Raw genomic sequence first — 25,891 nt, forward strand, 5'->3', positions numbered from 1 at the left:
ATGTTAAAATTTACAACTTTAGGCAAAAATTTAAATGAAGTCTGCAAAACAGCTTTATCTTGATGGAAAATCAGATAAGGAGACGCACAAAAGAGAGCAGACAATTCAGAAACTCTTCTAGCAGATGATGAATCAAAGATTTTAACCAAGATGCCAAAGAAATGGCAGAAGCCTTCTGACCTTTCCTGGAACCAGAAAAGATAACAAATAGACTAGAAGTCTTTCTAAAACCTTTAGTAGCTTCAACATAATATTTCAAAGCTCTAACTACATCCAAAGAATGTAAAGATTTTTCCAGAGAATTCTTAGGATTAGGACACAATGAAGGGACAACAATCTCTCTACTAATGTTGTTAGAATTCACAACCTTAGGTAAAAATTTAAACGAAGTCCGCAACACTGCTTTATCCTGATGAAATATCAGGAAAGGAGATTCACAAGAAAGAGCAGATAACTCAGAAACTCTTCTAGCAGAAGAGATGGCTAAAAGGAACAACACTTTCCAAGAAAGTAATTTAATATCCAGAGAATGCATTGGTTCAAACGGAGGAGCCTGTAAGGCCCTCAGAACCAAATTAAGACTCCAAGGAGGAGAGATTGACTTAATGACAGGCTTGATACGAACCAAAGCCTGTACAAAACAATAAATATCAGGATGATTAGCAATCTTTCTGTGAAAAAGAACAGAAAGAGCAGAGATTTGACCTTTCAAAGAGCTTGCAGACAAACCCTTATCCAAACCATCCAGAAGAAACTCTAAAATTCTAGGAATTCTAAAAGAATGCCAAGAAAATTTATGAGAAAAACACCAAGAAATGTAAGTCTTCCAGACTCGATAATAAATCTTTCTAGACACAGATTTACGAGCCTGTATCATAGTATTAATCACTGAGTCAGAGAAACCTCTATGACTAAGAATCAAGCGTTCAATCTCCATACCTTCAAATTTAATGATTTGAGATCCTGATGGAAAAAAGGGCCTTGAGATAGAAGATCTGGTCTTAACGGAAGTGTCCAAGGTTGGCAACTTGCCATCCGAACGAGATCCGCATACATGCTGGAGCCACCAGCAATACAAACGAACGTTCCATTAGAATTTTGGAAATCACCTTTGGAAGAAGAACTAGAGGCGGAAAGAAATAAGCAGGTTGATAATTCCAAGGAAGCGACAGCGCGTCCACTGCTTCCGCCTCAGGATCCCTGGATCTGGACAGATACCTGGGAAGTTTCTTGTTTAGATGAGAGGCCATCAGATCTATTGCTGGAAGTCCCCAGATTTAAACAATCTGAAGAAATACCTCTGGGTGAAGAGACCATTCGCCCGGATGTAACGTCTGGCGACTGAGATAATCCGCTTCCCACTTGTCTACACCTGGGATGTGAACCGCAGAGTTTAGACAGGAACTGGATTCCGCCCATACAAGTATCCGAGATACTTCTTTCATAGCCTGAGGACTGTGAGTCCCCCCTTGATGATTGACATATGCTACGGTTGTGACATTGTCTGTCTGAAAACAAATAAACGATTCTCTCTTCAGAAGAGGCCAGAACTGAAGAGCTCTGAAAATCGCACAGAGTTCCAAAATGTTGATTGGTAATCTCGCCTCCTGAGATTCCCAAACCCCCTGCGCTGTCAGAGATCCCCATACAGCTCCCCAACCTGAAAGACTCGCATCTGTTGAGATCACAGTCCAGGTTGGACGAACAAAAGAGGCCCCTTGACTTAAACGATGGTGATTCATCCACCAAGTCAGAGAAGATCGAACATTGGGATTTAAGGATATTAATTGTGATATCTTTGTATAACCCCTGCACCATTGGTTCAGCATACAAAGCTGGAGAGGTCTCATGTGAAAACGAGCAAAAGGGATCACGTCCGATGCAGCAGTCATGAGACCTAGAATTTCCATGTACAAAGCTACCGAAGGGAATGATTGAGACTGAAGGTGTCGACAAGCTGAAACTAATTTCAGACGTCTCTTTTCTGTTAGAGACAAAGTCATGGACACTGAATCTATTTGGAAACCCAAAAAGGTTACCCTTGTCTGAGGAATCAAGGAACTCTTTGGTAAATTGATCCTCCAACCATGTCTTTGAAGAAACAACACAAGTTGATTCGTATGAGATTCTGCAGAATGTAAAGACTGAGCACGTACCAAGATATCGTCCAAATAAGGAAATACCGCAATACCCTGTTCTCTGATTACAGAGAGAAGGGCACCGAGAACCTTTGAAAAGATCCTTGGAGCTGTTGCTAGGCCAAAACGGAAGAGCAACAAACTGGTAATGCTTGTCTAGAAAAGAGAATCTCAGAAACTGATAGTGATCTGGATGGATAGGAATATGAAGATATGCATCCTGTAAGTCTATTGTTGACATATAATGCCCTTGCTGAACAAAAGGCAGAATAGTCCTTATAGTCACCATTTTGAATGTTGGTATCCTTACATAACGATTCAATATTTTAAGATCCAGAACTGGTCTGAAGGAATTCTCCTTCTTTGGTACAATGAAGAGATTTGAGTAAAACCCCAGACCCCTTTCCAGAACTGGAACTGGCACAATTACCCCAGCCGACTCTAGGTCTGAAACACATTTCAGAAACGCCTGAGCCTTTACTGGGTTTACTGGAATGCGTGAGAGAAAAAATCTTCTCACAGGTGGTCTTACCTTGAAACCTATTCTGTACCCTTGTGAAACAATGTTCTGAATCCAAAGACTTTGAATCGAATTGATCCAAACATCTTTGAAAAATTGTAACCTGTCCCCTACCAGCTGTGCTGGAATGAGGACCGCACCTTCATGCGGATTTGGGAGCTGGTTTTGACTTTCTAAAAGGCTTGGATTTATTCCAGACTGGAGAAGGTTTCCAAATGGAAACTGTTCCTTTAGGGGAAGGATCAGGCTTTTGTTCCTTATTCTGACGAAAGGAACGAAAACGATTAGCAGCCCTATAATTACCTTAAGATTTTTTGTCCTGAGGCAAAAAGGCTCCCTTCCCCCCAGTAACAGTTGAAATTATTGAATCTAACTGAGAACCAAATAATTTATTACCTTGGAAAGAAAGAGAAAGCAACGTTGATTTAGAAGTCATATCTGCATTCCAAGACTTAAGCCATAAAGCTCTTCTAGCTAAAATAGCTAAAGACATATACCTGACATCAATTCTAATGATATCGACAATGGCATCACAAACAAAGTTATTAGCATGTTGAAGAAGTTTAACAATGCTATAAGCATTATGGTCTGACACTTGTTGCGCTAAAGCCTCCAACCAGAAAGTGGAAGCTGCAGCAACATCAGCCAAAGAAATAGCAGGTCTAAGAAGATTACCTGAACATAAATAAGCCTTCCTTAGAAAGGATTCAAGCTTCTTATCTAAAGGATCCTTAAAAGAAGTACTATCTGCCGTAGGAATAGTAGTACGTTTAGCAAGAGTAGAGATAGCCCCATCAACTTTGGGGATTTTTCCCCAAAACTCTAATCTATCAGATGGCAACGGATACAATTTCTTAAACCTTAGAGAAGGAGTAAATTAAGTACCCAGACTATTCCGTTCCCTAGAAATTACTTCTGAAATAGCATCAGGAACTGGAAAAACTTCTGGAATAACTACATGAGGTTTAAAAACTGAATTTAAACGCTTATTAGTTTTAATATCAAGAGGACTAGACTCCTCCATATCTAATGCAATCAACACTTCTTTAAGTAAAGAACGAATAAACTCCATCTTAAACAAATATGAAGATTTATCAGTGTCAATATCTGAGGCAGAATCTTCTGAACCAGATAGATCCTCATCAGAAATAGATAAGTCAGAATGATGGCGGTCATTTAAAAATTCATCTGAAATATGAGAAGTTTTAAAAGACCTCTTACGTTTACTAGGAGGAATAACAGACAGAGCCTTCCAAATAGAATTAGAAACAAACTCTTTTACATTAAAAGGAACATCCTGAACATTAGATGTTGAAGGAACAACAACAGGTAATGGATTATTACTAATGGAAATACTATCTGCGTTTGATAGTTTATCATGACAACTAACACAAACTACAGCCGGAGGAACAGTTACCAAAAGTTTACAACAAATGCACTTAGCTTTGGTAGAACCGACATCAGGCAGCGTCTTTCCAGAAGTAGATTCTGATGCAAGGTCAGGTAGTGACATCTTGCAATATGTAATAGAAAAAACAACATATAAAGCAAAATTATCAAATTCCTTAAATGGCAGTTTCAGGAATGGGAAAAAATGCAAAAGAAAACAAGCCTCTAGAAACCAGAAGCAACTAAAAAGTGAGACTGAAATAATGTGAAAAAAACTGGCGCCAAGTATGACGCCCACATTTTTGGCGCCAAGTATAACGCCCATATTTTTTGGCGCCAAAAACGTCCGCAACACACATACATCAAAAAAATGACGCAATCACGTGAAAACTTCCGGCGTCAACTATGACGCCGGAAATGACGAAATTTTTGCGCCAAAAAAGTCTCGCGCCAAGAATGACGCAATAAATTGAAGCATTTTTTGCACCCGTGAGCCTAACAGCCCGCAATTTAGAAAAAAGGTCAATTGAAAATTGAAATTTTTAAGGTAAGAAAAAAATATAATTCATATGCATTTTCCCAAAAAAATGAAACTGACAGTCTGAAAGAAGGAATACTGATTATCCTGAATCATGGCAAATATAAGTTTAACACATATATTTAGAACTTTACATATAAAGTGCCCAACCATAGCTTAGGGTGTCATGAATAGAAATAAGACTTACTTACCCTAAGACACTCATCTACATATAGTAGATAGCCAAACCAGTACTGAAACGAGAATCAGTAGAGGTAATGGTATATAAGAGTATATCGTCGATCTGAAAAGGGAGGTAGGAGAAGAAATCTCTACGACCGATAACAGAGAACCTATGAAATAGATCCCCTAGAGGAAGACCATGGTATTCAAATAGGCAATACTCTCTTCACATCCCTCTGACAATTACTGCACTCTGAGAGGAAAACCGGGCTTCAGCCTGCTGCGAAGCGCATATCAACGTAGAAATCTAGAACAAACTTACTTCACCACCTCCATGGGAGGCAAAGTTTGTAAAAACTGAATTGTGGGTGTGGTAAGGGGTGTATTTATAGGCATTTTGGGGTTTGGGAAACTTTGCCCCTCCTGGTAGGAATGTATATCCCATATGTCACTAGCTCATGGACTCTTGCCAATTACATGAAAGAAATTAGGTTTAACTGGATACAAGAACCATTTATTAATATCTCAAAAAATAGGAACTTAAGTCTTGTACTTATCTCAATGGTAATTAAATACATTAGACTAACGATTGATTAAATTGAAAATAAAAAGGTATCAAGGCGGCCTATGAAGCAGTGGCACCCTCCAACTTAGAAAAGAGGGAATATGTCTAATACATTGAGATTTGTATTTTTATTTTAAATAAGTAGTTGTGCATGATTAAACAACTTTGCAATATATTTTCATTATTTATTTTGCTCCCTTGTCATGTCATTTAGTTCTAAAAATGGAGCAATTTCTAATTTGCTGAACTTGAAATTCACCTGACTTCTCAAGGCTAATCCTGCTACATATATGTCCCTAATTGGTTTTATCAAACAGTGGCTACACCCTTGTTGTCTGTGCACTAAAGCCCATATTGGTTCCTCTAAATAAGTTAAAAAGTGAATGTAGTTTAAAAAATAATTGCAGTAAAAGGATGTTAATTTGTTTTAAAAACGTTTAAAATTGGTTGATATGTTATTCTATAGCAAAACAACAGACATGTCTTGTAATTTAAAGGTGTTTCCTGTCCCTTTAATGGGAAACACTTTCAAGTACAACATGTACATGAATAGATGCAACAGATAAACAAAAGGCAAGGTCTGAGCGAACCTGTACAGGACTTGGGGCTGGATGACTTCCACCATGCTGGTTCTGTTGTTGACCTGTTGGTGTTGCTGAAGGTTGAGGATGAGGAGGATGTTGATGCAGAGCAGCATTTTGGTGTGCATATTGCTGAGCTAAAGAATTGGTTGAAACTACAAGAAAAAGGAGAACATGTTAAGACAGTGAACATAAAACAGGGTTGCTTCCATATGTCACGTAATATGATTAACAGTTCTATCTTGATAAAGCAGAGTATTTTTGTCAAAAGACCCACAAACAAGGACTATGAAAGAAAAAAAAATAAATTTTCCATGCCACCATGGTTTTATCACTGCAATCTCAGCTTCAGCAGCAAGATTATTATGTTACCTATTGTCCTGTGTGATCTACACAGACTTAATTAACTACATGCATCAGGTACTTACAAAGCTGCGAATGTGGGACTAAAGTTACTTTTGGCTTTTTTACTCCCTAAATGCCAAAACCCCCAAAAGTTTGCAGTAGAAAACCTGTTAAAATTCCCCAGCCCAGAAGCAATTTAACCAACCCTGGGAAATTAATTTTATGTATACAGAGTACTTAAATACTGAAACTGTATTTTGCACTCAGGGATGCACCTTTTTTTCATATATTTAAAAAGCAACCAACTACAAGACATTTCTATTTTCTCTATCAATAATATATGCAATACAAGAAAAAAAAAAAAGAAAGGTGTATGAACATACTGCTCTAACAAAACAGCACAGCATTATTTAAACTTTAACAAATATAAAGAATCAGTGCACATTTACAAACATTAATTTAGCACAAAATGTAAGTGGAAAGTAGGTTCTTAAAGGATTACTTTCTGTTATAATTTTTAAGCTAAACAACTAACATATTAAAGTTAATAAACATTAATTAAAACCTACTGACCTATATTTTCTCCAAAACGAAGTTTCATAACGTTCTAAAAGTTATATCTTTTATTCGCCGATGATGTCACGTTATCCTGCCCACTATTTTCAGCACTGAGTGTTCAAAATACTTAAACCAATAACTTTGTGTTTAAAGCGCCATTTTGAAACCTAGGTATTGTAAACGGATTGGTACAGAGCAAAGGATACCCACGGAGTGGGTTTGGAAAACAATTAAATTTGCAGACAAGATTTCTGATATACGGTAGAGATATGTTAATGAAATGCTATTGATAAAAAGCGTATTTGGGGTAGTTAGTTAGTAACAGGCATAGAAAATATTTACTTACAGTGGCCCATTAAACGGAAGAGTCCACAGCTGCATTCATTACTTTTGGGAAAACAATACCCAAGCTAGAGGACACTGAATGCAAACAAAGGGTGGGTACAAAAGGCAGCCCCTTCGAAAAGGCAACACAGCCTGAAATTACCGACACCCTATAAAAATTTATAAAATACACAGATAAAAAAAACGGAAGCCCAGGCAACTGTACATCAGTTACATAACCTGCAAAGCCGAGCTAGAGACCACTCAGACTCAGAGTCTGCTGAGCACAAAAGCCTCCAAGGAGCCAGCCCAGCAGCTCTCGAATCCCACAAAGTACCCCCGACCTAAAGGTCAAGAACCTCTATCTACTCCAGAGAAGGAGAATAGATAACCCCATAAGAGATCCAAAGGACCACACAACAAGGGTTCAAAACAAACATAGAGCAACCCAAGGTTGCCACAGTACCATCGCCCAGGGAGATAAACTCCCTAGAAGCACAAAGACCAGAAAAGAAGTCCATACTCAGGATAGAAACGTCACTAAGATCACCCGAGGGTCACCCTCATATCCCTGACACAGCACCATACCAAAGAAGGTGCTACAGAAAACCACAAGTTCCCTGTTGCACCATAGTCAAGTCGAACCCACAGGCTAGACAGGCATAGACAGCAGAGACAGGATAACTATCCCAGCAGCGAAAAAAGAGCTCTCCAAGAGAACATCAAGCCACCAGAAACAAGAACTCGCAATGACCAGCCTCCAGGCAGCAAAGCTGACCCTAAGCCATCGTGGGACTCAACCCACCGAGTAACGCTGAAAAAACTCGACAACTCCCGACCGGAAAAACACTGGGCTCTCAGGAGCGTCCCCTCCCAGCAGCAGACGCCACCAAAGAGAGATGGACATCAAAAGTCCTTCCACCAAAGGGGAGGACAGACTCAAGAAAAGAAAACGGTCAACACTACATAGAGCAAACCGATCCCAACCTTCCCTCCAGGGTAATGGTCCCAGCCCAAAGGCTAGTTAAAGACCGAAGACAAGAGTCCCAGACCTCTGGAAGAAAAAAGATGGATCTACGAGGAAGCAAAACCCCCCAGTAGAACTCTGACCACTACTAAAACCCGGTATACTACCGTGAGTCAATACAGGCAAGACCCTTCAGCCAATATCGCCATCTCAGTTGAAACAACACCTGGAGTCTACAAGGAAGCATCAGATGCCCGAAAGACCAGTAAGGACCTTTCAGAGAGACCTTAAACTTAAGCCTCAAGCAGATATGAATCTCCCATGAGAGACAGAAACCTCGCCTCCTTCAAAGGGACACGCGGGAACCCAAAACCCTAAGGTTAAGCAGAACCTGTCCACAGCTGATCCAAGCAAAAGGCATGGTCCTAAGCCAGAATCCTCAAAAAATGGAATCGATCGAAAGATCTAACCTCCTGAGGTACCCTAAGCTGCCTCCTATGAGGAGCGCACCATCAAGAGTCCGTAGACTTAAGGAACCTAGCAATAGCCTCAAAACCCAAGAGTCTGAAGAACTCCTGACTGGTTTAATAATTGGGCACCTAGTACCCCTGGATCGCAAGGTAACCCTTGTAGACAGGCTTAACTACCTGATCCACATGAAGCTTAATAAAACAAATCAAACACATCCTATGCGGATCAAAATAAAGTAAGGCAGCACCCGCAGGTAAACGCCCAAGGTGAATGAATACACCAACGGAATCAGCCGATCAGAGGCCCCATTCACCCAAGCTCAGAACTGGAACCGATACATAAAAGAAATAAAAACGGAAACGTCAAGGAGATTAGCTTCATCCCCAAACGTCTAACCAGCTTGCCATCCAGCATCTAAGGCCTTGGATCACTAGGACTCGGATTCTCTACCACCGCCAAAACATGCCTTAAAAGGACACAAAGACGTGCCAGCCTATAACGGAAGGCAAAATAGTCCCTCGCTGGATCAATAAACGACCCCGATGTTGGGGCCCCTGAAGCCTCAGAGGCCAACGCTTCCCCAGGAGGCCCGAACTGAATCAGACGATACCACGCCCAATGGGCTCTGGTTAACAGAACACTGACAGTATCTTAAAAATATGTCACTTGGGAGATATAAATGAGCCAGCGCCATAGAAATGGCCATGCGGAACCGTGCCGTAACCTCTGGAGGAAACAAGCCAGCTTCCGGAGAAGGAGTAAAGGCCATAGGGCAATTGGAACTTAACTGATGGGCATGGATAAGGAGCCATTTTTATATTCATCACAAGATGCATTCTCCTTGTCTAAGAAATCAGAATGCTCCATCTTGGGATTACAAAAATGACAAACACTAACTGGAACCTCTTTTTACACCCCTAATGGCTGGTGTACTCACCACCTCCTGAGAACCAGATAACCCACGAGCAGACTCTCTCTGTCGCCACACAGTCAGCATACGGAAGTGGAAAACAACGTAACCGCACCCGGTCACAAGGTACACCGTGCCAGACACAAAATGGCATGCATAAATAAAAAGAGAGAAGCGCTCAACCTGGGAACGAACAATAGCATAATAGCTTGTTCTATGGCTAGTTACCACCCTAGAAGCAGCCTCTTTTTGCTCAATATGTGCCTTTCACAGAAAAGAACTTTCCTGTAGCATATCAGTCTGATCCTGACTTCACAGCACAGTCCAGCCCCGAAATACCAGGCAATCCCTTTCTGAACAAGAGAAACAGCAAAACCCAAGACGTACGTTTCGGCCTATTGTGGGCCTTGTCAGTGAGGTGCAGCCATATCCCTCTAGGCACACTGAGCAACGGGTCCACGTCTGGATTCCCGCATCACACTTAGGGAGACTTCCCTAAGTGTCATAATTTGCATAAATAAAAAGAGAGAAGCGCTCAACCTGGGAACGAACAATAGCATAATAGCTTGTTCTATGGCTAGTTACCACCCTAGAAGCAGCCTCTTTTTGCTCAATATGTGCCTTTCACAGAAAAGAACTTTCCTGTAGCATATCAGTCTGATCCTGACTTCACAGCACAGTCCAGCCCCGAAATACCAGGCAATCCCTTTCTGAACAAGAGAAACAGCAAAACCCCAGACGTACGTTTCGGCCTATTGTGGGCCTCGTCAGTGAGGTGCAGCCATATCCCTCTAGGCACACTGAGCAACGGGTCCACGTCTGGATTCCCGCATCACACTTAGGGAGACTTCCCTAAGTGTCATAATTTGCATAAATAAAAAGAGAGAAGCGCTCAACCTGGGAACGAACAATAGCATAATAGCTTGTTCTATGGCTAGTTACCACCCTAGAAGCAGCCTCTTTTTGCTCAATATGTGCCTTTCACAGAAAAGAACTTTCCTGTAGCATATCAGTCTGATCCTGACTTCACAGCACAGTCCAGCCCCGAAATACCAGGCAATCCCTTTCTGAACAAGAGAAACAGCAAAACCCCAGACGTACGTTTCGGCCTATTGTGGGCCTCGTCAGTGAGGTGCAGCCATATCCCTCTAGGCACACTGAGCAACGGGTCCACGTCTGGATTCCCGCATCACACTTAGGGAGACTTCCCTAAGTGTCATAATTTGCATAAATAAAAAGAGAGAAGCGCTCAACCTGGGAACGAACAATAGCATAATAGCTTGTTCTATGGCTAGTTACCACCCTAGAAGCAGCCTCTTTTTGCTCAATATGTGCCTTTCACAGAAAAGAACTTTCCTGTAGCATATCAGTCTGATCCTGACTTCACAGCACAGTCCAGCCCCGAAATACCAGGCAATCCCTTTCTGAACAAGAGAAACAGCAAAACCCCAGACGTACGTTTCGGCCTATTGTGGGCCTCGTCAGTGAGGTGCAGCCATATCCCTCTAGGCACACTGAGCAACGGGTCCACGTCTGGATTCCCGCATCACACTTAGGGAGACTTCCCTAAGTGTCATAATTTGCATAAATAAAAAGAGAGAAGCGCTCAACCTGGGAACGAACAATAGCATAATAGCTTGTTCTATGGCTAGTTACCACCCTAGAAGCAGCCTCTTTTTGCTCAATATGTGCCTTTTTTTTTATTTATGCAAATTATGACATTTTGGGAAGTCTCCCTAAGTGTGATGCGGGAATCCAGACGTGGACCCGTTGCTCAGTGTGCCTAGAGGGATATGGCTGCACCTCACTGACGAGGCCCACAATAGGCCGAAACATACGTCTGGGGTTTTGCTGTTTCTCTCGTTCAGAGAGGGATTGCCTGGTATTTCGGGGCTGGACTGTACTGTTAAGTCAGGATCAGACTGATATGCTTCAGGAAAGTTCTTCTCTGTGAAAGGCACATTTTGAGCAAAAAGAGGCTGCTTCTTGGGTGGTAACTAGCCATAGAGCAAGCTATTATGCTATTGTTCGTTCCCAGGTTGAGCGCTTCTCTCTTTTTATTTATGCAAATTATGACATTTTGGGAAGTCTCCCTAAGTGTGATGCGGGAATCCAGACGTGGACCCGTTGCTCAGTGTGCCTAGAGGGATATGGCTGCACCTCACTGACGAGGCCCACAATAGGCAGAAACGTACGTCTGGGGTTTTGCTGTTTCTCTCGTTCAGAGAGGGATTGCCTGGTATTTCGGGGCTGGACTGTACTGTGAAGTCAGGATCAGACTGATATGCTTCAGGAAAGTTCTTCTCTGTGAAAGGCACATTTTGAGCAAAAAGAGGCTGCTTCTTGGGTGGTAACTAGCCATAGAGCAAGCTATTATGCTATTGTTCGTTCCCAGGTTGAGCGCTTCTCTCTTTTTATTTATGCAAATTATGACATTTTGGGAAGTCTCCCTAAGTGTGATGCGGGAATCCAGACGTGGACCCGTTGCTCAGTGTGCCTAGAGGGATATGGCTGCACCTCACTGACGAGGCCCACAATAGGCCGAAACGTACGTCTGGGGTTTTGCTGTTTCTCTCGTTCAGAGAGGGATTGCCTGGTATTTCGGGGCTGGACTGTACTGTGAAGTCAGGATCAGACTGATATGCTTCAGGAAAGTTCTTCTCTGTGAAAGGCACATTTTGAGCAAAAAGAGGCTGCTTCTTGGGTGGTAACTAGCCATAGAGCAAGCTATTATGCTATTGTTCGTTCCCAGGTTGAGTGCTTCTCTCTTTTTATTTATGCAAATTATGACATTTTGGGAAGTCTCCCTAAGTGTGATGCGGGAATCCAGACGTGGACCCGTTGCTCAGTGTGCCTAGAGGGATATGGCTGCACCTCACTGACGAGGCCCACAATAGGCCGAAACGTACGTCTGGGGTTTTGCTGTTTCTCTCGTTCAGAGAGGGATTGCCTGGTATTTCGGGGCTGGACTGTACTGTGAAGTCAGGATCAGACTGATATGCTTCAGGAAAGTTCTTCTCTGTGAAAGGCACATTTTGAGCAAAAAGAGGCTGCTTCTTGGGTGGTAACTAGCCATAGAGCAAGCTATTATGCTATTGTTCGTTCCCAGGTTGAGCGCTTCTCTCTTTTTATTTATGCAAATTATGACATTTTGGGAAGTCTCCCTAAGTGTGATGCGGGAATCCAGACGTGGACCCGTTGCTCAGTGTGCCTAGAGGGATATGGCTGCACCTCACTGACGAGGCCCACAATAGGCCGAAACGTACGTCTGGGGTTTTGCTGTTTCTCTCGTTCAGAGAGGGATTGCCTGGTATTTCGGGGCTGGACTGTACTGTGAAGTCAGGATCAGACTGATATGCTTCAGGAAAGTTCTTCTCTGTGAAAGGCACATTTTGAGCAAAAAGAGGCTGCTTCTTGGGTGGTAACTAGCCATAGAGCAAGCTATTATGCTATTGTTCGTTCCCAGGTTGAGCGCTTCTCTCTTTTTATTTATACAAAATGGCATGCAATCTCAAGAGATTGCACCATTGACGATAAGGCCGTTATGTTCCGAAAAGCCATGAGCCTAAGGTATTACTACACATCAGCAGATAGAACCATATAACAAACATGATTAAAGTCCCCCCCATAATAGCTATTTTATAACGGGCAATGTAGCTTCTAATATCTCCTTGATCCTTAAAAAAGGGAAAAATCCAGAGGATCCGGCCTCATATAGGCCTATTTCAGTCCTCAATGCGGATTATAAAATTCTCGCTTCCATTATCTCGTACAGATTAGTTTTATGTCTGGAGAAACTAATACATCCGGACCAGGTAGGCTTTATGCCATCTCGGTGTTCCTCCAAGAATATAAGGAAATTAATAACATTAGTCTATTTTATTTGGAACTCAGAACAGCTTAAAGAGAGGACTGATCTTAAGAACATAGCGGTTCTTACTTTAGATGCAGTCAAAGCTTTTGACTGCATCTCCTGGAAACATATGTTCTCAACTTAGTCCAAATTTGTTTTTTCCGGTAATTTCCCTAATTTTGTCCAAAAGATATATCAGAAACCTGCCTCATATTTGCTAGTTAATGGCATGATCTCTCCCGAGATTCTGCTGCAAAGAGGAACAAGACAGGGTTGCCCACTTTCTCCTCTTCTCTTCAATATTGTGTTGGAACCCCTGGCTATCAAACTTCGTGAAATTCTCCCGGGGATTTCTTTGGGGGGCCAAAATCTGAAAAAAATACTCTATGCTGATGACATTTTACTTTTTCTAAATAAAATGGCAGTTATTATTCCAAATGTGATAAATGCGATAAATCAATTTAGTACATTTGCAGGCTATAAGATCAACATGGAGAAGAGCGAATTGATGTGGCTAGGGACCCGGTGTATAGATCAACCTTTGACAATTTTCCACAAGGTGGACGCTGTTAAATATCTTAGGTTAGAGATAAATAGAAACCCGAAACTATGGTATCAGGCCAATATTGGTTGGCTATTTCAGAAAATCCAAGAGGATCTTAGGATATGGGCGGCATTTCCCTTATCGCTTTCTGCCAATTTGATTAAAACGATAATTTTCCCGAAAATTCTCTATTATCTTCAAAATTTACCTCTCTTAATTCTAAATAAGGATTTGAAGAAGTTGGCATCAAGGTTTTCAAAGTTTAATTGGAATTCAAAAAAACCACGTCTATCTCTTAATAGGCTCACCCAAAAATATACTGGTGTGGGGTTGGCTCTGCCCAGTATTAGACTTTATAACTATGCTTCATTGAGTAAGATTGTTTTTGATTGGATCTCTCAGTCTGAGTTAGTTACTACCTTTGAGCTCAAATCGTACATGGTTGAACCATTGTCCCTGAAAGCCCTAATACACTGTGCTCCCCAGTCTCTCCCGTTGGAGGTATCTTCACTTATTTCATTTAGGAATATAATTGCAGCCTGGTATAGGCTTTGTAAAAATTGATCCATCTTTTTCTGAATACTTACCTATTAGGGGGAACCCTTTGTTTTCTCCTGGTATAGACCAGAAATGTTTTTATGACTGGCAGGTTAAGGGGCTAGAATATGTACATCAATTAGTTAACAATGAATTACAGGTGCTTCCTTGGGAAACAATTAGGGAGCAGTTCTCTCTTTTTAGGTTGAACCGGTTCGCATATTTCCAGATCCGACATTTTGTCACTACTCAGAAATGGTACGCAGGCGAGAGATGCGATTGGTCTGAGGTCAAGATTTGTATTAGAAAATTCATTCTTGGTGATGCATCAATCTCATTAATCTATGATATTATGTTGACCAAGCAAGGTGTGCTGGAGGAAGATAAACTGATTAAATTCTGGCTCCCATATATTATCTTTTTAGATTTCGAGAAAGTAATAGTTTCGCGAGAGTCGCTAGACTTCCGTTGCCTGTGAGCTCGAAAGAATCTCACTTAAAACTATTAAATAATTCTTATTTATCTCCGGCTCTATTGGCCAAATTTTATCCTGATAAAATTTTCCGATGTGCACATTGCGCTTATATCCGGGCTGATCTTTGCCACATGTTGTGGGCCTGTCCAAAGATTTCTCAATTATGGCTGAAAGTCCAATTCTGGTATAATAGAGTTTTTGAAAGTTCTATCACCGTCTCTCTCGAAGATATAGTATTGCTTTCTTCGGAGACAAGAGGGGGGGAAAGAATGCGTATCCTAAATACAATTATACTAACAGTCAGGTACAATATTTAAAAAAAATGGATAGCAAAGAGCCCTCCTAGTTTGACACAAGTCTTAAGAGATATCCAAGCCCAGATTATCTTTGAATCCTTTCATTTACAGCTAGTGTCTGAAAGAAAAATTAAAGAGTTTTTGGAAGGCTGGGCGCCGGTTATTAAGACATACCCAAATGGTTTGCAGAGACAGATTTTGAGACCTTTTGTGGCCTCAGTAAGCTTTGCAGAATTGGTCTTATACAGGGTATTTCCAGATACTTGGATCAGAAATAGAAATGTGGTAGAGTTGCCTTGGTCGAGAGCTGTCAGTCTAGATGTTGGTCGGTGCCCATAGGTCCATGGAGGAGAAGGGGGGTTCCAATTTTCCATATCATGATTCCCCCCCCCCTTTTTTTTTGCTTTGTTCCCTTTTCCCGGTTCGGTTCTCCCATTCTTTTTCCCTTTTTGTTTTTATTATGTACATAGTGTGGAAAATTAGCCACTTTATTGTAGTTTCTACTCGATTTAGAGATAGTATTAACATTTTCATGAATGCTTAAGTTTGTTCCAGTGCTGTTGTATCACTGAATTATGTTGGTCCTGTGAGACTCTGAATTTGCAGAACATTTGTTTTTTCTTTTTCTTGTTGTGTTCGCTCTCTCTCTTTTTCTTTTTCAAGTGGCTAAGACTAATAAAGATATATATATATATATATATAAAAAAAGTCCCCCCTGTTCAATAACCCCCCTCAGGAGATAATAACCCATGATTCCTATTTAAGATAAAATGAGTCCTACCTTCTCTCCTTAACATCACATTCACATAATGAAATAAAATGAAACAATCTTTCCGGAATCAACGCTGTGGAACAGGAACACGGCCCTTCAAGTGTGACAGATAGTAGCCTCAATTCTGACATGGACTTGAGTGAATAAAGGCAGGCAGCGAAACTCGTCAATGCTGATTGCCAAGGAGATGTTAATATGAGTCGGGATGGTTTCGCAGAAAGACTCTCCCTGCATCTCTGGACTCTAACCTTCATCCATGCTCTCACTGAGAGGCTGACAGAATTACTTAAAACTCCAGTCCCATTTCGAAGAGTACTACCCTCCAGAAGAGACTATCTCGAACTTCTGACACTTCTCTGCCAACCTCCTGTGACGAAAGGCAAAGAATGACTGGGGGATGAGGGAAGTGGGGGAAGGTTTTTGAAGCCTTTGGCTGGGGTGTCTTTGCCGCCTCCTGGTGGCCAGGTTCTGAATTCCCAAAAGTAATGAATGCAGCTGTGGACTCTTCCAGTTTAAGAAGAAAACAGACCTAATGTTTTTATTTGTATTTTCTGCACACTGTAGGTTTCTGATAATATTCAATTTAAACTGTGCATAGTAAACATTGGCTTAGAGGCTTCCCTATTTCCGTATTGACTTAACTATATTTACTGGCAAAACAATTCTAATAAAAACATGTTTAACAAAGTTCTGTGTTATCAATGTGGTTACACAAATTCTAAAATTGACATGCTTTGATAAATTGTGAATGCCTTAATCTAGAACTACTGCTGGCATCAGCTCAATGTTATACACAAGACAGTTTTTCAATAAAAGCAAGTTTTCAGTGTCAAGATTCTTTTTGATAGCATTTTGAGCTGTAAATACATCTTACATGAATAAGCGACTATTCAAAATATAATAAATACGGTAAAAAAAATAAGTATTCTTTTTGTCAATAGATGAGGGGTTGCACTTTGGGCTTAAAAATAATATAGTCTGTTTTCTGCTCAGTGGTGCCGAGGGCTAAAGAGGTAAAATATCTTCTTAGTCATTTTGTATTGTATTTTTGTATAGGTGTAATATCCAGACCCCAATAATTATGCAAGTAACATTTCTAAATAACAATTTTTTTTATAATACTGCAAAATCTAACACTGCTCCCACCTGCCTACTTCATAATGTCACCCTTTCCAGGAAACTGGAAAGCAATTTCTATTGAGGAATCTATCTAAATTATAAATATTATATATTAGGCATTCAATCACCAAGTCATCAAATTTAGAGATAAATAAAAGGACCTTGAGACAATAGGTTCTGACGCTATGGAAGAGTTCAAGGTAGAGAGCTGGACTTCTGAACTAGATCTGCATACCATGTCCTGAGGGGCCAGGCTGGAGCAATAAGAATGATTGAGGCCATCTCTTGTCTGATCCAAGCAATGATTCTGGGCAGAAGATGGAGGAAAATTGTAAGCTAAGCGAAAGAACCACAGAACCACTAGAGAATCTACAAATTCTGCTCTCAGATCCCTGGATCGGGCACAGTATCTAGGAAGTTTGAAGTTGAAGCTCTGCCCAGGACCGGGTCCTAGCTACCTTTCTTTGTGAATAGATTACAAGTCCCTCTCTGATAATTGATGTATGCCACGGCCGTGACGTCTGACTGAAAACAAGTGAATATTTCGACTGGAGAACTGGAAAAATCCCTCGAAGTTCTAAAATGTTTATGGTAACTTCGCCTCCTGAGCAGACCAAATAACTTGTAATCTTCGAGCTAACCAAACCACACTTCAACCCAAAAGGCTTGCATCCGTAATCACAATCACCCAAGAAGGATATATATCCTAAGCCTGAACAAATCCTTCAACAAAATTCCTGTAGTATGATACAGAAAAAGCAGATATATGACTCTTTAAAGCGTTAGCAGATAAGTCATTATCTGAACCAAATTACGAAAAGAAAAATTCTTTGTCTTGGAATTCGAAAAGAATACCAGCTAAAACCCTGAGAAATGTTACTTTTAACAGGCTTTATGGCCTGAAATAATGTTTTCAATCAAGCATCAAAGAAATCTCTTTGTTATAAAAAACCCCTCCCATAATTTATGCTTACCTGATAAATTTATTTCTCTTGTAGTGTATTCAGTCCACGGATCATCCATTACTTATGGGATATATTCCCTTACCAACAGGAAGTTGCAAGAGGATCACCCAAGCACAGCTGCTATATAGCTCCTCCCCTCACATGTCATATCCAGTCATTCGACCGAAACAAGACAAGAAAGGAGAAACCATAGGGTGCAGTGGTGACTGGAGTTTTAATTAAAATTTAGATCTGCCTTAAAAAGACAGGGCGGGCCGTGGACTGAATACACTACAAGAGAAATAAATTTATCAGGTAAGCATAAAACAGAATTTATGTTTACCTGATAAATTACTTTCTCCAACGGTGTGTCCGGTCCACGGCGTCATCCTTACTTGTGGGATATTCTCTTCCCCAACAGGAAATGGCAAAGAGCCCAGCAAAGCTGGTCACATGATCCCTCCTAGGCTCCGCCTTCCCCAGTCATTCGACCGACGTAAAGGAGGAATATTTGCATAGGAGAAATCATATGATACCGTGGTGACTGTAGTTAAAGAAAATAAATCATCAGACCTGATTAAAAAACCAGGGCGGGCCGTGGACCGGACACACCGTTGGAGAAAGTAATTTATCAGGTAAACATAAATTCTGTTTTCTCCAACATAGGTGTGTCCGGTCCACGGCGTCATCCTTACTTGTGGGAACCAATACCAAAGCTTTAGGACACGGATGATGGGAGGGAGCAAATCAGGTCACCTAGATGGAAGGCACCACGGTTTGCAAAACCTTTCTCCCAAAAATAGCCTCAGAAGAAGCAAAAGTATCAAATTTGTAAAATTTGGTAAAAGTGTGCAGTGAAGACCAAGTCGCTGCCTTACATATCTGATCAACAGAAGCCTCGTTCTTAAAGGCCCATGTGGAAGCCACGGCCCTAGTGGAATGAGCTGTGATTCTTTCAGGAGGCTGCCGTCCGGCAGTCTCATAAGCCAATCTGATGATGCTTTTAAGCCAAAAAGAGAGAGAGGTAGAAGTTGCTTTTTGACCTCTCCTTTTACCAGAATAAACAACAAACAAGGAAGATGTTTGTCTGAAATCCTTTGTAGCATCTAAATAGAATTTTAGAGCACGAACTACATCCAAATTGTGCAACAAACGTTCCTTCTTTGAAACTGGATTCGGACACAAAGAAGGCACGACTATCTCCTGGTTAATGTTTTTGTTAGAAACAACTTTCGGAAGAAAACCAGGTTTAGTACGCAAAACCACCTTATCTGCATGGAACACCAGATAGGGAGGAGAACACTGCAGAGCAGATAACTCTGAAACTCTTCTAGCAGAAGAAATTGCAACCAAAAACAAAACTTTCCAAGATAATAACTTGATATCGACGGAATGTAGGGGCTCAAACGGAACCCCCTGAAGAACTGAAAGAACTAAATTGAGACTCCAAGGAGGAGTCAAAGGTTTGTAAACAGGCTTGATTCTAACCAGAGCCTGAACAAAAGCCTGAACATCTGGCACAGCCGCCAGCTTTTTGTGAAGTAAAACAGATAAAGCAGAAATCTGTCCCTTCAAAGAACTTGCAGATAATCCTTTCTCCAAACCTTCTTGAAGAAAGGATAGAATCTTAGGAATTTTTATCTTGTTCCATGGTAATCCTTTAGATTCACACCAACAGATATATTTTTTCCATATTTTATGGTAGATTTTTCTAGTTACAGGCTTTCTGGCCTGAACAAGAGTATCAATGACAGAATCTGAGAACCCTCGCTTTGATAAAATCAAGCGTTCAATCTCCAAGCAGTCAGTTGGAGTGAAACCAGATTCGGATGTTCGAACGGACCTTGAACAAGAAGGTCCTGTCTCAAAGGTAGCTTCCATGGTGGAGCCGATGACATATTCACCAGGTCTGCATACCAAGTCCTGCGTGGCCACGCAGGAGCTATCAAGATCACCGATGCCCTCTCCTGATTGATCCTGGCTACCAGCCTGGGGATGAGAGGAAACGGTGGGAATACATAAGCTAGGTTGAAGGTCCAAGGTGCTACTAGTGCATCTACTAGAGTCGCCTTGGGATCCCTGGATCTGGACCCGTAGCAAGGAACCTTGAAGTTCTGACGAGAGGCCATCAGATCCATGTCTGGAATGCCCCACAATTGAGTTATTTGGGCAAAGATTTCCGGATGGAGTTCCCACTCCCCCGGATGAAATGTCTGACGACTCAGAAAATCCGCTTCCCAATTTTCCACGCCTGGGATGTGGATTGCAGACAAGTGGCAGGAGTGAGTCTCCGCCCATTGAATGATTTTGGTCACTTCTTCCATCGCCAGGGAACTCCTTGTTCCCCCCTGATGGTTGATATACGCAACAGTCGTCATGTTGTCTGATTGAAACCGTATGAATTTGGCCTTTGCTAGCTGAGGCCAAGCCTTGAGAGCATTGAATATCGCTCTCAGTTCCAGAATGTTTATCGGGAGAAGAGATTCTTCCCGAGACCAAAGACCCTGAGCTTTCAGGGGTTCCCAGACCGCGCCCCAGCCTACCAGACTGGCGTCGGTCGTGACAATGACCCACTCTGGTCTGCGGAAGCTCATCCCCTGTGACAGGTTGTCCAGGGTCAGCCACCAACGGAGTGAATCTCTGGTCCTCTGATCTACTTGTATCGTCGGAGACAAGTCTGTATAATCCCCATTCCACTGACTGAGCATGCACAGTTGTAATGGTCTCAGATGAATTCGCGCAAAAGGAACTATGTCCATTGCCGCGACCATCAAACCTATTCCTTCCATGCACTGCGCTATGGAAGGAAGAAGATGCGCTATGGAAGGAAGAAGAACAGAATGAAGTACTTGACAAGAGCTTAGAAGTTTTGATTTTCTGGCCTCTGTCAGAAAAATCCTCATTTCTAAGGAGTCTATTATTGTTCCCAAGAAGGGAACTCTTGTTGACGGAGATAGAGAACTTTTTTCTACGTTCACTTTCCACCCGTGAGATCTGAGAAAGGCCAGGACAATGTCCGTATGAGCCTTTGCTTGTGGTAGGGACGACGCTTGAATCAGTATGTCGTCCAAGTAAGGTACTACTGCAATGCCCCTTGGTCGTAGCACCGCTAGAAGGGACCCTAGTACCTTTGTGAAAATTCTTGGAGCAGTGGCTAATCCGAATGGAAGTGCCACAAACTGGTAATGCTTGTCCAGAAAGGCGAACCTTAGGAACCGATGATGTTCCTTGTGGATAGGAATATGTAGATACGCATCCTTTAAATCCACCGTGGTCATGAATTGACCTTCCTGGATGGAAGGAAGAATTGTCCGAATGGTTTCCATTTTGAACGATGGAACCTTGAGAAACTTGTTTAGGATCTTGAGATCTAAGATTGGTCTGAATGTTCCCTCTTTTTTGGGAACTATGAACAGATTGGAGTAGAATCCCATCCCTTGTTCTCCTAATGGAACAGGATGAATCACTCCCATTTTTAACAGGTCTTCTACACAATGTAAGAATGCCTGTCTTTTTATGTGGTCTGAAGACAATTGAGACCTGTGGAACCTCCCCCTTGGGGGAAGCTCCTTGAATTCCAGAAGATAACCTTGGGAGACTATTTCTAGCGCCCAAGGATCCAGAACATCTCTTGCCCAAGCCTGAGCGAAGAGAGAAAGTCTGCCCCCCACCAGATCCGGTCCCGGATCGGGGGCCAACATCTCATGCTGTCTTGGTAGCAGTGGCAGGTTTCTTGGCCTGCTTACCTTTGTTCCAGCCTTGCATTGGCCTCCAGGCTGGTTTGGTTTGAGAAGTATTACCCTCTTGCTTAGAGGATGTAGCACTTGGGGCTGGTCCGTTTCTGCGAAAGGGACGAAAATTTGGTTTATTTTTAGCCTTGAAAGACCTATCCTGAGGAAGGGCGTGGCCCTTACCCCCAGTGATATCAGAAATAATCTCTTTCAAGTCAGGGCCAAACAGCGTTTTCCCCTTGAAAGGTATGTTAAGCAATTTGTTCTTGGAAGACGCATCCGCTGACCAAGATTTTAGCCAAAGCGCTCTGCGCGCCACAATAGCAAACCCTGAATTTTTCACCGCTAATCTAGCCAATTGCAAAGTGGCGTCTAAAGTAAAAGAGTTAGCCAATTTGAGAGCATGAATTCTGTCCATAATCTCCTCATAAGAAGAATCTTTATTGAGCGACTTTTCTAGTTCATCAAACCAGAAACACGCTGCTGTAGTGACAGGAACCATGCATGAAATTGGTTGTAGAAGGTAACCTTGCTGAACAAACATCTTTTTAAGCAAACCCTCTAATTTTTTATCCATAGGATCTTTGAAAGCACAACTATCTTCTATAGGGATAGTAGTGCGTTTGTTTAGAGTAGAAACCGCCCCCTCGACCTTGGGGACTGTCTGCCATAAGTCCTTTCTGGGGTCGACCATAGGAAACAATTTCTTAAATATAGGGGGAGGGACAAAAGGTATGCCGGGCCTTTCCCATTCTTTGTTTACAATGTCCGCCACCCGCTTGGGTATAGGAAAAGCTTCGGGGGGCCCCGGGACCTCTAGGAACTTGTCAATCTTACATAATTTCTCTGGAATGACCAAATTCTCACAATCATCCAGAGTAGATAACACCTCCTTAAGCAGAGCGCGGAGATGTTCCAATTTAAATTTGAATGTAATCACATCAGGTTCAGCTTGTTGAGAAATTTTCCCTGAATCTGAAATTTCTCCCTCAGACAAAACCTCCCTGGCCCCCTCAGACTGGTGTAGGGGCACTTCAGAACCAATATCATCAGCGTCCTTAAGCTCTTCAGTATTTTCTAAAACAGAGCAGTCGCGCTTTCGCTGATAAGTGGGCATTTTGGCTAAAATGTTTTTGATAGAATTATCCATTACAGCCGTTAATTGTTGCATAGTAAGGAGTATTGGCGCACTAGATGTACTAGGGGCCTCCTGTGTGGGCAAGACTGGCGTAGACGAAGGAGGGGATGATGCAGTACCATGCTTACTCCCCTCACTTGAGGAATCATCTTGGGCATCATTTTCTCTAAATTTTGTGTCACATAAATCACATCTATATAAATGAGAAGGAACCTTGGCTTCCCCACATACAGAACATAGTCTATCTGATAGTTCAGACATGTTAAACAGGCATAAACTTGATAATAAAGTACAAAAAACGTTTTAAAATAAAACCGTTACTGTCACTTTAAATTTTAAACTGAACACACTTTATTACTGAAAATGTGAAAAAGTATGAAGGAATTGTTCAAAATTCACCAAAATTTCACCACAGTGTCTTAAAGCCTTAAAAGTATTGCACACCAAAAAAGCCGTTTTTATATTTAACCCCTATACAGTCCCTGGTATCTGCTTTGCTGAGACCCAACCAAGCCCAAAGGGGAATACGATACCAAATGACGCCTTCAGTAAGCTTTTTCTATGTATCTGAGCTCCTCACACATGCATCTGCATGTCTTGCTTCCCAAAAACAACTGCGCAATAGAGGCGCGAAAATGAGGCTCTGCCTATGATTAGAGAAGGCCCCCAGTGAAAAAGGTGTCCAATACAGTGCCTGCCGGTTATTTTACATAATTCCCAAGAATAAAATAACTCCTCAAAGCTATGAAGTATTAAAAATGCTTATAAATCAATCGTTTTAGCCCAGAAAAATGTCTACCAGTCTTTAAAGCCCTTGTGAAGCCCTTTATTCTTATTTAATAAAAATGGCTTACCGGATCCCATAGGGAAAATGACAGCTTCCAGCATTACCAAGTCTTGTTAGAAATGTGTCATACCTCAAGCAGCAAAAGTCTGCTCACTGTTTCCCCCAACTGAAGTTAATTCCTCTCAACAGTCCTGTGTGGAAACAGCCATCGATTTTAGTAACGGTTGCTAAAATCATTTTCCTCTTACAAACAGAAATCTTCATCTCCTTTCTGTTTCAGAGTAAATAGTACATACCAGCACTATTTTAAAATAACAAACTCTTGATTGAAGAATAAAAACTACATTTAAACACCAAAAAACTCTAAGCCATCTCCGTGGAGATGTTGCCTGTACAACGGCAAAGAGAATGACTGGGGAAGGCGGAGCCTAGGAGGGATCATGTGACCAGCTTTGCTGGGCTCTTTGCCATTTCCTGTTGGGGAAGAGAATATCCCACAAGTAAGGATGACGCCGTGGACCGGACACACCTATGTTGGAGAAATTATGTTTTCTCTTGTTAAGTGTATTCAGTCCACGGATCATTCATTACTTATGGGATACCAATACCAAAGCCAAAGTACACGGATGATGGGAGGGACAAGGCAGGAACTTAAACAGAAGGAACCACTGCCTGTAGAACCTTTCTCCCAAAAACAGCCTCCGAAGAAGCAAAAGTGTCAAATTTGTAAAATTTTGAAAAAGTGTGAAGCGAAGACCAAGTTGCAGCCTTGCAAATCTGTTCAACAGAGGCCTCATTCTTAAAGGCCCAGGTGGAAGCCACAGCTCTAGTGGAATGAGCTGTAATTCTTTCAGGGGGCTGCTGTCCAGCAGTCTCATAGGCTAAACGTATTATGCTACGAAGCCAAAAAGAGAGAGAGGTTGCCGAAGCTTTTTGACCTCTCCTCTGACCAGAGTACACGACAAACAGAGAAGAAGTTTGACGAAAATCTTTAGTTGCCTGTAAATAGAACTTCAGGGCACGGACTACGTCCAGATTATGCAAAAGTCGTTCCTTCTTTGAAGAAGGATTAGGACATAATGATGGAACAACAATCTCCTGATTGATATTCCTGTTAGAAACTACCTTAGGTAAAAACCCAGGTTTAGTACGCAGAACTACCTTGTCTGAATGGAAAATCAGATAAGGAGAATCACAATGTAAGGCCGATAACTAAGAGACTCTTCGAGCCGAGGAAATAGCCATCAAAAACAGAACTTTCCAAGATAAAAGCTTAATATCAATGGAATGAAGGGGTTCAAACGGAACCCCTTGAAGAACTTTAAGAACCAAGTTTAAGCTCCACGAAGGAGCAACAGTCTTAAACACAGGCTTAATCCTAGCCAAAGCCTGACAAAAAGCCTGGACGTCTGGAACTTCTGCCAGACGTTTGTGGAAGAGAATAGACAGAGCAGAAATCTGTCCCTTTAACGAACTAGCAGATAAGCCCTTTTCTAAACCCTCTTGTAGAAAGGACAATATCCTAGGAATCCTAACCCTACTCCATGAGTAACCCTTGGATTCGCACCAATATAAATATTTACGCCATATCTTATGGTAAATTTTTCTGGTAACAGGCTTCCGTGCCTGTATTAAGGTATCAATAACTGACTCCGAGAAGCCACGCTTTGATAGGATCAAGCGTTCAATCTCCATGCAGTCAGCCTCAGAGAAATTAGATTTGGATGTTTGAAAGGACCTTGTATTAGAAGGTCCTGCCTCAGAGGTAGAGACCATGGTGGACAGGACAACATGTCCCCTAGGTCTGCATAGCAGGTCCTGCGTGGCCACGCAGGCGCTATCAGAATCACCGATGCTCTCTCCTGTTTGATCTTGGCAATCAGTCGAGGTAGCATCGGAAATGGTGGAAACACATAAGCCATGTTGAAGACCCAAGGTGCTGTCAGAGCATCTATCAGCGCCGCTCCCGGGTCCCTGGACCTGGATCCGTAACAAGGAAGCTTGGCGTTCTGGCGAGACGCCATGAGATCCAGATCTGGTTTGCCCCAACGATGAATCAGTTGAGCGAAGACCTCCGGATGAAGTTCCCACTCCCCCGGATGAAAAGTCTGGCGACTTAGAAAATCCGCCTCCCAGTTCTCCACGCCTGGGATGTAGATCGCTGACAGGTGGCAAGAGTGAAACTCTGCCCAGCGAATTATCTTTGAGACTTCCAACATCGCTAGGG

General features: G+C 41.9%; 1 protein-coding gene across 1 annotated transcript in view; it reads right to left on the bottom strand.

The window, feature by feature from the left end:
- ATXN2 (ataxin 2) overlaps positions 1-25,891 on the bottom strand; it is a gene marked incomplete in the record, with an annotated part of 1,324,939 nt that overhangs the window by 63,080 nt on the left and 1,235,968 nt on the right. The window contains 1 exon segment of the mRNA XM_053699757.1: positions 5,903-6,048. Within this exon segment, the coding sequence (XP_053555732.1) occupies positions 5,903-6,048 (146 nt within the window).

The sequence above is a fragment of the Bombina bombina genome, chromosome 2 (assembly GCF_027579735.1).
Source record: "Bombina bombina isolate aBomBom1 chromosome 2, aBomBom1.pri, whole genome shotgun sequence".
NCBI lineage: Eukaryota > Metazoa > Chordata > Amphibia > Anura > Bombinatoridae > Bombina > Bombina bombina.